Consider the following 15,404-nt stretch of genomic DNA (forward strand, 5'->3'; position numbering starts at 1 on the left):
TTCCCCAGGTGCCCTTTCCTCTTCCCCTCCTCCACTCACCTGCCCCCGCCAGCGAGATTCTCCTCCCCTCCCCCCAAGGTGGGGAGGGAATGAAGGGGAGAGAAGAAGCAGGAAGGGGGGTGACATTCCTGGGATTCCCTGGATGGGGGGAAGAGGGGGCGGGCCTTCCAGAGCAGAGAGAGGGGGAGAGCACCGGGCCCCTCCATCGCATCCTTACAGAGGCTTAGGCGGAACTGAGATTGAAGACCATTCGAGATAAGAGATTGAATGGGTCAGTTCCAAGCCACCGATCGGTCACATGAGTGGCGCTGCCACAGGGAAGGGCATCAGAGGGCCGGCTGGGAGCAGCTGCTCTGGGACACCGCTAATGCTGGGGGCCACTGGTTACACTGAGAGAGACCAGAGCTGGCCACTGGGTGTAAAATCCACCACGCAAGCCCAGGCTTCTTGCCACAGTGGAAACGAGTCTCTAAGGCCCGGGGTCAGAATGAAGGGGAGGGGGTCCGCGATTGTCCGCTGAGACGCCAGTTCCGGATATCCACTGGCCAGACTGGTTGGTCAGGGTCCCCCGCCGCGGGCGCTGCTCCGCGGAAGAGGGACGGCCGGGGACTCAGGGCCAGGGCCAGCGGAGCCCCGGCCCGCGGCGCGCTGGCGGGTAGACGCGGGGCGGTGGGAGGTCCGGCCGGGCAGTGGGAGGTCCTGGCGCGGGGCCCGGGGAGAGGGGCGTGGCCGGGGCGTGGCCGGGGCGGGGCCTCTGTGCCAGCCCCGCAGCGGCCGAGCCCCAGCCGGGCTCAGTCGCCGCCGCCGCCGCGAACATGGAGCCCCCGGACGCCCGCGCCACCGCGCGCCCGGCCTCGCGCCTGCTGTGGCTCGCGCTGCTGCTGGCGGCGCACCCAGGTACGGCTCCGGCGGAGAGCAGGGCGGGACTGGGGCCGGCCCCCGGGGACGCGGGAAGCGAGGGGAAGGGCCCCTCACTCGCCCCAGGAAGCAAAATCTGGGGATCCCACCGAGGAGGGACAGGGGGGCGTTGGGAAGTGCCCCTCCCAGAGAAAGGCCTGGGACAGTCAGGCAGGAGAGCTGGGGATCCCACAGCCCTGGACCAGAGACGACCTGAGAAGTACGCCCCTTCCCCAGTCGGGACTCTGGAATCTGAGCTGTGTCCCCAGGATCTGAGCCCTTCGGCTCCTGTTCCCTCAGACCCAAGAGTCCAAGCGCCTGGTGGCTAAAGTGGCTCTCCCCATGACACAGAGGACCAAAACCTCAGAGCTGTCCCCTCAAAGATTCTCAAGTTTCGAGGGGTATAGGCACCCCTATGAAAAGGTAGGGACCCTATGCCTAAACTAGTGATTCATATAATTTGAGAATGTCCCCAACCTAAATTCAGAGTCCCAACTCAATAAAGAATGGGCCTCCCTTGGAAAGGGCCAGATTACCAGCCCTGGGCAGTGGCGGCGGATGGAAGTGTTCCCGAGTGACAGGTCCCCTTCCGGGGGGCCCCCGCATAAATCCACACACCTGCATGGTGGTGGGAGGGGAGAGAACCCTGAGGGGTTGAGGACAGGGGAACAGAGACTGAGAAGAGAGAGGGCATCTCTGCCCACCCTGGCTGTCTGCCACTCAGACCCAGCCCCGGGCAGCAGCCTGGCCCCTGTTCACTCCCCTGGGGGAAGCTGGGGCCAGAAGCTGGGGCCTGAGAATCCAGGCCCCTGACACAAACATGGTAAATAGTGGGTCCCGAGGGGTAGGCCTGGGCCAGGCCTGGGCCAGGCTGGGCGGGGAACGGTAAAGAAGTTCTAAGAACCCAGAGTGGTGCCCAGATGCCAGCCCAGAGAATAAGGAGCGGGTATATTCCCAGCAGGAACTGTTCCATCTGCCAGGACCCTGATAGGAGGTGGGACCCAGCCTCCCAGGCCCCCTGGCCCTGAGAGCCCAGGCCACCAGCCCCTTCTCCCTCCACCCGAGTCCAGGTCCCCAGTTGCCTTCTCCCACAGGACCCAAGATCCTGGCCTGCCCCTCTCCTGTCTTGAGGTGACTCACCTTACCCTCTCCCCTGTTCTATTAAAGAGAGAGGGCCAAGGGGCGGGTAGGGGGCTCTGGCGCCAGGCTGGGCAGGTCTCAGCCAGCCTGTCCCTCCCACATTCCTGAAACCTGCCCAGCCCTGTCCCCCCTCACCACCCCCACACACCCATCCCTGCCTCAGCCCTCAGTTCCGGCCGCAGCAGCCCACACCCCAGCCCCCCACGCATGAGAGAACAGAAGGGCCCCAGGAGCTGAGCGATGGAGACTGAGGGAGAGAGGCTAAGAGAGACAGAAAGGTGGGGACAGGGACTGAGCAGGAGGCCCAGGATGAGAGGTGCATATGCAGAGATGGACACCAAGATGGAGAGGCATTTACTGTACATCACTGCACCAGTCCCTGCCCAGGGTGCTGGAGGCAGAGGAGGAGCCAGGCCTGGCCCTGCCCTTGAGGGGCGTTTGCTCTAGTGAAGAAGCCAAGGCAGATGAAGTCTAATCCCAGGGACACTGAACAAAGGCCAGGGGAAGCCCTTAGCTCTGCAGGTGAAGGGAGACCTGGTGTGTAATGCCCACATGGCCTGAGACTTCGAGACACAGACCCGAGGGAGGAGGCTGGGCCTGGACCCTGGGTCTGAGGGAGGAGGGCTGGGCCTGGACCCCCGGGTCTGAGGGAGGAGGGCTGGGCCTGGACCCCCGGGTCTGAGGGAGGATGCTGGGCCTGGACCCTTGGGTCTGAGGGAGGAGGGCTGGGCCTGGACCCTTGGGTCTGAGGGAGGAGGGCTGGGCCTGGATCCCTGGGTCTGAAAAGTGCGCCTGTAGGTGGCAGTGGGAGAGCTGACCCACTGTCCTGCAGGTGCCCAGGCCAAGGTACATGTGTCTGTGCCTCCACTGGTGGAGGTGATGCGAGGAGATCTGGTCACCCTGGACTGTGCCCCCTTGGAGAACCCTGACCATTTTGTGCTGGAATGGTTCCTTGTGAGTGTTGGCTGGGAGTCTGGGGTCTAGGCAGGGGATCAGGACACACCAGGGACGCCTGAACTCATGCCCTCCTCAGAGCCCAGAGGGCCTCAAGATCAGTCCACCTGTTTCCATTTCACAGATGGGGAACTTGGGGCTTGGCCAGGGGAAAGGGGGAAAGGCCTCTCCAAGGTCCCGGGCAGGGCTGAGTATAGAGTGACGTCCTTCTGAATGCTGGCTCTGGATAGAGGGACCCATGGGGACAGACACTGAGAAAGCCAGGGCTGGGAGAGGAGAAGAATTGAGAGCTGAGGGCGGGAGGCTGGGGACGGGAGGAGAGACGGGAACAGAAGACATCCTGAAGAGGGCCGTGGAGGAAAGAGAAGAGGTGGAGACCGGGAGGGGAGAGGCCAGGATGGGCACAGAGGGACAAGAGGATAACAGGAGGAAGGGGCAGACCCACGAGGTGGTGGGAAGACTCTCCGTGGCCGGAGCTGAGACCCCGACCCCTGCACCCCACAGATGGACCGTTCAGGGACCCGCCACCGCCTGGCCTCTGCTGAGCAGCAGGGCTCTGAGCTCCAAGGCATGGTGCACGACACTCGGGGCCGCAGCCCCCAATACAAGCTGGACCCCCAGGGGCGCCTGGTGCTGCCCAAGGCCCAGGTGGGAGACGAGCGGGACTATGTGTGCGTGGTGAGGGCTGGGGCGGCGGGCACCACCGAGGCCACCGCGAAGCTCCGTGTGTTTGGTGAGTGTGCCCAAGCACCCCAGGAGGGGCCGGGCGGGGGAGGAGCCAGGCAGGGGCCCCCTGACATGAACATCTTCCCCATAGCAACGCCAGAGACTACTGAGGTGATCCCCAACAGAGGGACGCTGTCCGTGATGGAAGAGTCTGCCCAAGAGGTACCTCGGAGCAACCGCTTCCAGGGCGCCTGGGGAGGAGGCGCCTGGGGAGGAGGGGCCTGGAAGTCGGAGGAGCAGGGGCGGGGCTCTGGGGAGAGGGGCCCAGACTCCTGCTTCTGACGGGGAGAGCGGGAGGGCAGAAGGGACCCAGACTTCAGAGTCCTGGCCCAAAGCCCGGGGCCACGCCCATGTCTGCCTCAGATTGCTACCTGCAGCAGCCGGAATGGGAACCCGGTCCCCCAGATCACATGGTATCGAAATGGGCAGCTCCTGGATATGCCCATGGAGGTGAACCCCGGTGAGCAGCACGGGGATCCAGAGAGCCCCAGGCTGGGGGTGGCCGGCCGGGAGGCTGTCTGAGCGCCCCGCCTCCTTCCTAGAGGGCTACATGACCACCCGAACGGTCCGCGAGGCCTCGGGCCTGCAGTCCCTCACCAGCACCCTCTACCTGCGCCTCCGAAAGGCGGACCGGGAGGCCAGCTTCCACTGTGCCGCGCACTATAGCCTGCCCGCGGGTCGCCAAGGCCGCCTGGACAGCAGCGCCTTCCACCTCACCCTGCACTGTGAGTCCTGGTGGCCCCCGACCCCCAACCTGGGATCCCCGCTTCGCGGAGGCCCCTCCCTCGAGCTCCCCTCTGGCCCCCTTATGCTGAAATGTGAGCGGTATGGGCTGCTGACCTCTGGCCTCTGACCTCAGATGGTGACACTGCCCCATCCTGACCTCTGAGTCAAAGCTGGTGGAGCGCTCCACCCTCTCACACTGAATGGAGTCCCCATGTGACATCTGGCTCCAACTCTCACACCTGTCACCCACATCCACTTCTGATCCTTCAGGTGTGCCCTCGGCTCATCTCAGCCTCTGACCTCTGGTGCCCATTCTCAGAAGTGCCAACTGACCCTTAAAACAAACAGTCCCCAATCTTGAACCAAGGTGATGTCTCTCCCTTTGTCAACCTTGACCCTGGCCCTGACTGGGATTCCTGTCTTCCCTGCCCTCCCACCAGATCCCACGGAGCATGTGCAGTTCTGGGTGGGCAGTCCGTCCACCACTGAGGGCTGGGTACGCGAGGGCGATTCCGTCCAGCTGCTCTGCCAGGGGGACGGCAGCCCCAGCCCGGAGTACACGTTTTTCCGCCTTCAGGTGACCCATCCGTAGTCTCTGGAGTTTCTGGCCCCTGATCTCTGTGATTACTAACCTGCACTAACTGCTAACTTTCTTTCTTTTTTCTTTTCTTTTCTTTTCTTTTCTTTTCTTTTCTTTTCTTTTCTTTTCTTTTCTTTTCTTTTCTTTTCTTTTCTTTTCTTTTCTTTTCTTTTTTTTTCGTGGCACTGGGGTTGGAACCCAGGGCCTGGTGCATGCTAGGCAAGCGCTCTGCTGAGCCACACCCTCAGACCCCATCTTGTCATTTGACTTGAGCGCCCCTGGGCTTAGCAGGGCACCTAAGACGGTGACCCCTGACTTGAATGGGCTCTGGCACTAACCTGGTGACCCCTGAGCTCCGTTCCTCATCTCTGGTCACCCAGGACAAGCAGGAGGAAGTGCTGACTATAACACTCGAGGGCAACTTGACCCTGGTGGGGGTGAACCGGAGCCAGAGCGGAACCTATGGCTGCAGAGTGGAAGATTACGACGCCGCTGAGGACGTCCAGCTCGCCCAGACTCTGGAGCTGCACGTGGCCTGTGAGAGCCGGGCGACGAGGAGGGGACCCCGTGTCAGCTGCCTCCTGTCCACCCCGCAGCCCTGCATTCGCTCTGCTCATCTTGAACATCTTGCCTCCACCCTTGCTCTGCGTTTCTGCCCCTGGGCCCCTGTCCTTCCTCCTCCAGTCTACCCTGCACAGGCTGCCAGAGAGCCCTGACCCCTCCCACACACACACCTAGAACCTGCTTTGGCTCCCCAGTTCCCTGGGGAGAAAGCCCAGGATCCACGGCTTTGGAGGCCCACCTGGCTGGCTTTACTATCAGCTGACCTTTCTCCCAGTCAAGGCTGTCTCCCCACCCTGCCCAAGCTCCACTCTTCCTTCCTACTTGAATCTCCGTCCTCTCTTCCATCAACTTCCAGCCAGTCTCTTGGATCTGGGTTTCGGTTAGCATGCAGGGTAAAGGCTCAGCATTCCTTAGGATCCCTCCCTGGAGTCCGCTCTGCAGTAGGTATTGGGGATACATCTGTGAACCAGACAAACCGGTCCCCAGCCATGGTAATAGGAAAGAGGGTCGTGAAATGCTAAATGAGACACTTCCACTAGCATCTCTGTGCCAACTCTGTGCCAGAACCTGATAAGATCTGAGAACTGGCCAGGAGGAGTGTGGACTATTTTAGATGGGGAGGTTTGCAGCCTGAGTCCCCTGATTCTGACGCAGAAGTCTAGGGGCAGAAAGTTCCAGGAGGCTCTGGGGATCTACCTCTGTTGGGAGTCAGGAGGTGGAGGAAGAAAGATAAGGCAGGGGACACCATGTGGCCGTTGTCTAAAGAAGGCCTTGGCTGGACCCCCCAGGACACTTGGGATGCCAGGATGGTCCTTCGCAGTTGTCCCCAGATAGGATGAGTGGGCTGGACCTTTCTACCCGCACAGCAACCAGGCCTTGGCTGTCACTGCCCAGGGAAAGGGGCATGCTTTGGACAAGGGTTCCTGCGGCTGAGGCAGTTCCCAGAGAGGGCTTGACAGCTGAGGGCTGACAGCTGCTGTCCTCCTCGGCAGCTGGGAGAATAAATCCTTCAGCATTGTGAGGAGATCTGTGTGTCCTCAATGGGGCCGGGGAGGCCTCTGTGAGAAGGGGACACTGAAGTGAGAAACTGAAGAGTGAATGCAGAAGCACAACAATCTAGATAAGACACTGTGGGCAGAGCGAGCAAGTGCAAAGGCCCTGAGGCAGGACGTGACTTGGTGTCCTCAAGAAAACCAGCAAGAGGCAAGGTGGCTGGAACTTAGTGGGCAAGAGAGGAGGGTGGGAGATAGCCAACAAGGCAGGCTGAACCTGACCTGGCAGGATCTGTCCGCAGCATCAAGGAGTTTGGCCATAATGCCAAGGGTAGCAACCAGATTTTAAAGACGGGAGATGGGACCAGTGTGTGCTTTATAAAACTGCCTCTGGCTGCTCTGGAGGATTCACTGGGAGGATGAGAGTGAAGACTAGACCAGGGCAGAAGTGCTCAAGACAGGTGAAACCAAGGACTAGAGCGGGAAGGTCGCAGGAGGATGCATCTTAAGGCAGAACAGACAGTCTTAACAAGATGCAGAACAGACGGTCTTAAACGGCAGGTGTTGGGCAGGAGGGAGGATGGAGGTCTGGGATGTGGCTCAGTGGAAGAGCACTTGCCTAGCATGCCGGAGGTCAGGGTTTCTATCCCCAGCACTGCAAAATGATAAAAAAAAAAAAAAAAAAAATGGTTTGGGTGGCCAAGTGCAATGGCACATGCCTGTAATCCCAGCCACTTGGGAAGATGAGGCAGGAGGATCACAAGTTGAAGTCCAGTCCGGACAGCTTACAGAAACACACCCCCAACTCAAAATAATAAAGGGCAGGGATGTGGCTCAGTGGTAAAGTGTCCGGTATTGCAAAAAAAAAAAAAAGGGGGGGTGGAAAGTCCCAGGAGCACCTCGGCTCCCAAGGTTATCCATTAACCTTGGCTCAGATGTCAGCTCTGGAGAAAGTGGCCGAGCCGGCATATTCTGTGGAGTGAGAGTCCTAGATGTGGGCCCCTGGGCCTGGAGCGTGGAGAGCTCACAGAATCAGGGCCGGGAGGTCTTGGCGTTCTCTGCTGACGACTGTGCGCTAATGTCTGCACCCTGACAGCCCTGGAGAGCCCTAGCGAGTGGGCGAGGGGCTGGGGAAGGTGACGCCCTGTACCCCTCTCCAGACCTGGACCCCCTGGAACTCAGCGCGGGGGAGGAGCTCTCTGTGCTCCTCAACAGCAGCCACGTGGCCGTGAACTGCTCCACGCGAGGCCTGCCCGCCCCCACCCTGCGCTGGACCAAGGTGAGAAGCAGAGGACCCCCGCCCCGGCCCGCACCCTCTTCCATCGGCGCCTCGCCCTCCCTCATGGCCCTGCCTGGCTTTCTCCTCTCCCCTCCCAGGACTCGGTGCCCCTGGGGGATGGTCCCACACTCTCACTCAGCTCTGTCACCTTCGACTCCACTGGCACCTACGTGTGTGAGGCCTCCATGCCCATGGTCCCCTTCCTCAGCCGCACCCGGAGTTTCAAGCTGCTGGTCCAAGGTTGGGGTGGGAGTCGGCAGGGTGGGAAGATGGCCCGTGGGGACAAATGGGGTGGCCCAGGTGGGGCCCTCCGTCTTCTCCACTCCTCATTTCCTCTCTCCTTCCTCTCCCTTCCCATGTGTGCCTCCCACTGTCTTTTTTTTTTCCGGTGGCCACCCACCCACAGGGTCACCAGAGTTAAGGGCAGAGGAGATGGAGCCCAGGGCAGAGGGCAGCTGGACGGAGGGGGATGAAGCCAGGCTCACCTGCTCGGCCCGCGGCTACCCAGAGCCTGAACTCACCTGGAGCCAGTTGGGTGGCAGTGTAAGGGACTGTCCTCTCCACCTGAACCTAAGCCCTGCAGGGGACCCTCCCTGACCGTCACTGATCCATGCATCCTGTGCCCCCCAGCTTCGGGGGGGTTTGGACATCCTTCACCTCTGCCCTCACCCTGCCCTTGGCCCAGGGACGGGGGGCCTGACCCGAGCCTCCACAGCCTGCAGAGCCAGCCCCCGGACGCCAGGGCTGGGTGAGCAGCTCCCTGACCCTGAAAGTGACCAGTGCCCTGGGCCGAGAGGGCGTCTCCTGTGAGGCCTCCAACCCCCACGGGAGGGTCAGCCACGTCTTCCACTTTGGCGCTGGTGAGTAGGCCCGGGGGGTGCGGGGAGCTGGGCATCGGCACACGGAGCCCTGCCTGAGGCCCTCGGCCCTCCGCTCTCCGCAGTGGCCCCCCAGACTGCCCAGGCCGGAGTGGCCGTCATGGCCGTGGCGGTCAGCGTGGGCCTCCTGCTCCTGGTGGTTGCCGCCTTCTACTGCATGAGACGCAAGGGGCGCCCTGGCTGCTGCCGGCGGCGGGAGAAAGGGTCCCCGTGAGTGTCTGTAGGACCCGAGCCATCCCCTGCTGCCTCACGCCCAGCTCCCGCTGCCACCTCAAGCCCATAACCAACCCACCACGTCCTTTCCCCAGACCCAGACCCAGGCCCACATAGTTCTCCCGCCAAGCCCGCAGCCTTCAGCCCCGCCTCCTCATCCACGACTGCCCCGCCCACTTCAACCCAGCCCCACCCCCTCACCTCCCAAACCTGCCCCCAAGCCCCTCTTAACACCTCCCGCCCCAGCCTCCTCTCCGCCCCAGCCTCGTTCCCATCAACAGTCCAGCCCAGGCCCTCAGCAGCCGCAGCCCTCTCTCAGCGTCACCTTATCCCCATCCCGGCCCCAATGCCACCCTGGCCCTGACCTCCAGTCTCTGCCTGTCACCATTCAGAACTTCCCTGTGGCTCGGGAGGCTGAGGCAGGAGGATCTGGAGTTCAAAGCCAGCCTCAGCAACTTAGGCTCTAAGCAGCTCAGCAAGACCCTGTCTCCAAATAAAACAAGAAAAAGGGTTGGGAATGTGGCTTAGTGGTTAAGTACCCTGGGGTCATTCCCTGGTACCAAAAAAAAAAACAAGAAACTTCCCTAGCCACCTCCTAACTCCATCGCCACCTCAAACCTGCTCTCATCTGAGCTTGTCTCCACCCCCAGGCACAGGGCACCTCAGTTCCAACCCATAACCGTTCCAGACTCATCCCAAAGCCTATCCCACCAGCCACTGCTGACCCCCTGGCAATCCCTCCGGCCCCCTGCCTGCCACTGTCCCTAAGCCCAGTACTGACACCACTCCACCCCAAACACCCCCCCCCCATGACCACTTCCCCATGTGGCCCTTCTCCCTCAGGCCACCTGGGGAGCCAGAGCTGAGCCACTCGGGATCCCAGCGGCCAGAGCAGAAGGGCCTTCTCATGGGAAGTTCCTCTGGAGGAGCCAGGGGTGGCAGCGGGGGCTTTGGAGATGAGGTGAGTGAGGGGCCTGGGCCCCCGGTGACAGGGGACCAGCTGGGGCACAGGCTGAGTTCCCCACTCTCCTCAGTGCTGAGCCCAAGGACCTCCACGAGGCCGTCACTGGACCAGAGCTGCGGGCATCAGAAGCTGTGCTCGCTCCGCCGCCCCCTCTTCCTTCTGCTGGGGCCCTCCCTTCCTTCCTCTGCTGCTGGGCAGGGACCTCACGGCCAGCCGGCCTCCAGCCTCTGGAAGGGAAGGAGGCGGGGTGGGTGGCTGGGAGGGGGCCTTCCTCCAGGGAGGGTGACTCTCCCAGGCCCCAGAATAGCTCCTGGACCCAAGCCCAGTGCCCTGCCCGGGACAAGGCACCGAGGGTCGGCTGGCCGGGGCTATTTTTACCTCCTGCCTCTTTTGCTGGTCCCCCCACCTGACGTCCTGCTGCATAGTCTGACACTGGATCCCGCCCCTGCCCTGCCCTGCCCTGCCCTCACCCCCAGCCCATCATCGGTGGACACTGGAGCCTGGAATAAAGGCTGTCTGACATGTCGACACCATCCTGCGGCCAGATCTTCCTCTGGGGTCAGGGAAGGGAAGCGGGGTGCAGGTGACTCCCCCTCCCAGCTGCCTCTCCCGTTCACTTCCCTTCAAGACCTCAGGAGAGGCTGATGTCATGGAGAAAGAGAGAGGAGAGCGAGAGGGCTCACAGAGGAGACTCAGCCAGCCGAAGGTGAAAGAGAGATGCTGGGGTCCTCCCCCTGAGGACCAGGGAGTGACCAGTGTCTCCTTGGGAATGGGGTGCTGTCCTCTTAAGGAAAAATTCCCAGTCTCCTGGCCAGAGCCCCCCAGGGAATTAAGGCTGGGCGGAGACGCGAGCCCTCCCAGCTGTGGAGTTGATGGAAACAGGGATGGAGCCGCCTGCGGGGGGCGGGTGCAGACTCCGGCTGGGAGGAATGTGGTGACAGCCTGGGGCAGGCAGAGTCAGACCTCTGAGGCCCTGGAGGAGCGATCTGAGGAAGGATGGGAAGACTTCGGGGGAGGCAGGAGGGAGAGGTGGGCAGGGAGACTCACAGATAAAAGAGAGACTGAGGCAGATTTGGGGGGAGACAGAAACAGAGTGAGAGACAGAAAAAGAAGAAGAAAACCTGGGCTTCCAAGAGGGTTTCGGCAAGAAAGGGAAAGAGAAAATGTTGCAAGAGGGAGCTCGGAAGCGCCTAGGAGGCAGGCATCAGTGACCTTGGCTGATGACTTCACCTCTGAGCCTTGATTCTTGTGCATCATTTGGAGTAAGTCCCACTGTGGCCCCTAGAGGGCAGCTGTGAGGAGTCCATGCAAACCTGCTGCTTGCTACATCAGTAGGAGGTGGGGTTGAGGGTGGGCCCTCCTCCCAGATGCCCCCCATCTCAGGCAAGTAACCACTCTCCTCCCACAGCTTGCTCCTCCCACCTAGTGGGATCTGGCACCAAGGGAAATTGGTGGCCTGCTATGGTAGCCTCCAAGCGGTCCGCCCAGAGAGGAGAGCAAAAGAGCTCTCAGGTCAGATAAAGGCACTCTGATCTCACGATTTATTGAGTTTATTTAAAACAAAGGTGGGCAGGGGGCAGTGGTGCACACCTGTAGTCCCACTGAGGAGGCTGAGGTGGGAGGATCACAAGTTTGAGGCCAGCCTCAGCAAATTAGCAAGACCCTGTCTCAAAATAAAAAATCAAAAAGGGCTGGGGAAGTAGCTCAGTGGGAGAGCGCCCCTGGGTTCAATCTCCAGTACCTCCCCCACAAAATATCCAACACCCAGAGGATCAGAGAGAGGGTGGATGGAAACCAAGGAAAGTGTCGAGGACAAAGCCTGGCATGGAATATCTGTGCAGTAATGTTAGTTATTATTCCTAAGCAAGGAGAAATGGAGGGACCCGGAGAAAAGCCGAGAAGGTTCCCTTAGTCTAGGACAGGACCAGCTGTGGAGAGGCGCCACTCTAAGGACAGACACTGGTGAAGGGAGTCAGGGGGGGGGGGGGGGGAGGGAACAGATGGGTGGGGGAGGGGAAAGAAGGGACCCCAGGGAGGATGGAGTTCTCCACCCAGCACCTGATCCCCAAGTTAATGAGGTAGGGTCCCAGTCTGTCCCCCAGGAGGACATTTGCATAAGGTCACTCATCTGCTCGGCATCCCAGGTAATCTGCATACAGATGGCAGTCTGGTCCCACCTTAGAACTACCCCCACTCACACTGGCCAAGGGCCTGGGGGAGGAGCATAGAGGGAAGCGGGAGCCACAGGATCCGGGGCTCCAGGAAGTAAAAGCAAGACTGTCGTAAACTCACCTCGGGGCTCCCTGTTCCCAGGAGCAGGGCCACCCTTCGCGCGGCATGCAGGGCCTTCTAAGGTGCTGCTCCTCACACACACCCGGAGTTCCTCTCCCTGTGCCCGCCATGCTTTGGTGACATTATACTTCCCCTTACCTGGAATGCCTCTGAAAAAAACGTGACTATCCTTCAAAGCCTGGACATCGTAGATTCTGAAAAGTGCTCGCTACCGCTCCCTTTGCCTGCTCCCGGAATGTCACAGAAATCTGTACCTCTAACTAGTGTAGCTTTTATTAGCAAGACTGTGTTTGGTTGTAAATGACAGGAAAAAAAAAAAAGGAGCAGTAGCTGATGGGTATTATCCCAGTGACTCGGAAGTCTGCAGCAGGAGGATCGCAAATTGACCAGTCTGGACAACTTGGCGAAACCCTTCTTAAAATAAAAAATAGAAAGGGGTGGAGATAATAGCTCTGGAGTAGAGCGCCCCTGTGTTCGATCCCTAGTACTGCAAAAGAAAAAATGGAGAAGGAGGACTGGGGATATAGCTCAGTTGGTAGAGTGCTTGCCTTGCAAGCCTAAACCCTGGGTTCAAAATCCCCAGCACCGCAAAAAATAAAAATAAAAAAATGATGGAGAAAAAGAAAGAAGGAAGATAGGAAGGAAGGTAGGGAGGGAGAAAAGCAGGCAAAGTGAAAAATTCATGCAGGTGAAAAGGGGAACATTTTTCATTCAAATATTAGAGAAGTGCAAGGGCTGATGGCCTCCAGGCATAGCTGGATCTAGGAGCTCAAATTCATTCCCATCCTTGATACAATGCCAGTGACTGGTCAGGTCTAGGTTGGCCTTACTCTGAACAAGTAATACGGACTAAGTAATAAGGAAACCTGGGGTGGTGGCAGCAGAGGCAGTCTCTGCTGGGAGAAGAGAGAGTCGTCTGGGCAGGCAAAGTACTCGGCATCAACTTCAAGGGTCCATCAGAAAGTCTTTGGCCCTGTGCCCCTACCTCCTGGTTATGGCTCTTCAGTGAAGTGCCACCTCTGGGACTCCTTGACACTGTAAGTTGACTCCTGAGGCATGGGACCCACCCAGGCATTTGTCAATAAAGGTGGCAGTGCTCAGCCTTACTGGTAGTGTGAAACTCCAGCCTGTCGTCCTGGGGCTTCCTTTCTGGGCTCACCCACAAAGACTAGCAAAGACAAAGTCAGGCCAAGCACCCTGGAAGAGCAGGTGCTAGAGGGCCGTCCTGGAAGAAGATTCCCCGGCCTCGCTTCCCGTGCTCAGGGAGAAATGCGGAGCAAGGCAGGTCTTGCAAAGAAAGCGAACAGGGCTGCTGCTAAGAGCCAGACCTCCTGGCCTACTAACCTGGCCACAGACTTGGGAGAGAAGGCCAGAGAGCTCTGAAGAGCATTTATGCACCTGTTTGTCCAGCTGCCCTCACTTGTGCCCAGCTTCAGATAGATGCTAAGAATTCAGACTGTCCGGGCTCATATCCCAGCCTTGCTACCTCCTTGCTGATAGCTTGGGGATTAACAGTCAGTCTATGCCTCAGTTTACTTTTCAATGAAATAGGGCTCATGATATTGTGCCCCTCATGGAATTCTTGTGAGGAATTAATTAAGAAAAATAGATACAGCAGCGTCAGTCCCAGATTGTTTTTTCATAACTATGGCTTTAGGTGAAGTCACTTCATCTTTGTGCCTCAGTTTCCTTACTAAATAGAATGCTGCATGGGTTAACACCTGCAACGAGCCTAGATCAGTGCCTGGCACACAGTGTTGAATACATTTATTAATACTGTCATCACCAAGAAGGGTCAGTAAGAGCCTCCACTATTTGGAACTGTTGCTTCTTTGGGAAGGAAAGCCAGGTGGGGTGGGTCTAGCCTACCCAGGTGGGCCTCTTGCTAGCAAGAAGCCCCCAAGCGCTTGCCCTGAGCTCACCAGCTTGGCACCTGGGGCCCAAGAGTATCTTAGATCTCAGGCCCTCAGCTGCATCCCCCCTGCTAGGTGACCTCACCGGCCTGGGCCTGGCTCGGTGGCCTCATCAGCTCCCCTGGGCAGCAGGAGGAATGTGAAGTGGTAGGTGGGGGTGGGGAGGAGCGGAGCCGCCACGGAGACAAAAGGGTCGAGTCAGAGCGACACACAAAGACGTGAGGAAGCTGGGGAGATAGGGGAAGTGGGACAAGGACACGGGGAGGGACTGGCAGGTCCAGAGGCTGGACCCTAGCCTAGGGCCGGGTCAGCGAAGCACCGGAGCGGGTCTGGGCTGCCCCCTGGCGGGAGTCCGGGGTAAAGCTGCGGCGAGGACCCTGTATGAAAGGTGGATAGGACGACTCAGGACTCAAGAGAGGGACACAGAACACAGAAGCAGGGACAGAGACATGAAAAGAGCGACACAGACAGACGCGGAGAGAAAAAGAGGTACAGACATAGAGACACACACACAAAGGGATGGAAAAAGACACGAGGAACGAGTGACACAGAAACACTAAGAGACAAAGACCAGAAGCAGAACGACATTGAGACGTCAGGACCGAAATATCCAGTAGTAGAGAAACACCGGGACGGAGACGGGCACGCAAAAACATTACACAAAGACATTAAGAGAGAAATCTGGCAGAAAACCAAGCGGCGACACCCAGAATCCGAGGCAGAGGTTAGAAAGAGACGAGGGTTATGCCGAGGGATGTCCCCGACGCGACACAGACACAGAGCCAGGGTCTAGCTAGATCTGGGAAAATATCCCGGCCGGGATGGGGTGGGGGAGGGGTCTCAGCATGAGGCGGGGTTCCAGAGGGGGCGGGACTATGACAACCACGTGATCGCGCAGGTGCCATAAGGGTGCGCGGTTTTGCAGAAGGCGGGATTAGAGCTGTGGGCGGGGCTGAGACCAGGACCGACCCAGCTCCTCGGAGGGGAGGATAGGCTACTCGGAGGGTGGAGGGCGGGGCCGGATGGGAGGAAGGCGTGGCTTCACGAGGGCGGAGACGGCCGGAAGTTCCAAAGGGGGCGTGACAGAACCTTGGTGGACTGCCGAGAGAGGAGGAGAGGGCTCGGGAAGAACGCCTCGGGGCCAGGGGGCGTGGCTAGGCGCTAAAGGGGCGGTGTTTAATACCAGGAGAGGGCGGGGACTGGTTCTGGGGCGGAGCGATCGTAGACTCCTTGGAGCAGTGGGTATAAAATCGCGGGAGAGGGTGGGTGCAGAACACTGGGAAAGG

General features: G+C 59.6%; 1 protein-coding gene across 1 annotated transcript; it reads left to right on the forward strand.

Annotated features, from left to right (window-relative positions):
* The first annotated feature begins 741 nt into the window (after window positions 1-741).
* On the forward strand, window positions 742-10,446 carry BCAM (basal cell adhesion molecule (Lutheran blood group)). Its single transcript, XM_079118933.1, has 15 exons — window positions 742-897; window positions 2,870-2,991; window positions 3,496-3,724; window positions 3,809-3,879; window positions 4,081-4,177; window positions 4,260-4,442; window positions 4,884-5,020; window positions 5,404-5,560; window positions 7,740-7,858; window positions 7,957-8,098; window positions 8,265-8,401; window positions 8,574-8,718; window positions 8,802-8,946; window positions 9,793-9,910; window positions 9,984-10,446. Exons 1-15 carry the CDS (start codon window positions 816-818, stop codon window positions 9,987-9,989), a joined length of 1,890 nt encoding a protein of 629 aa, XP_078975059.1. The 5' UTR covers window positions 742-815; the 3' UTR covers window positions 9,990-10,446.
* Window positions 10,447-15,404: the final 4,958 nt, after the last annotated feature.

This window comes from Sciurus vulgaris, assembly GCF_902686455.1.
Source record: "Sciurus vulgaris genome assembly, chromosome: 17".
NCBI classification, from domain to species: domain Eukaryota; kingdom Metazoa; phylum Chordata; class Mammalia; order Rodentia; family Sciuridae; genus Sciurus; species Sciurus vulgaris.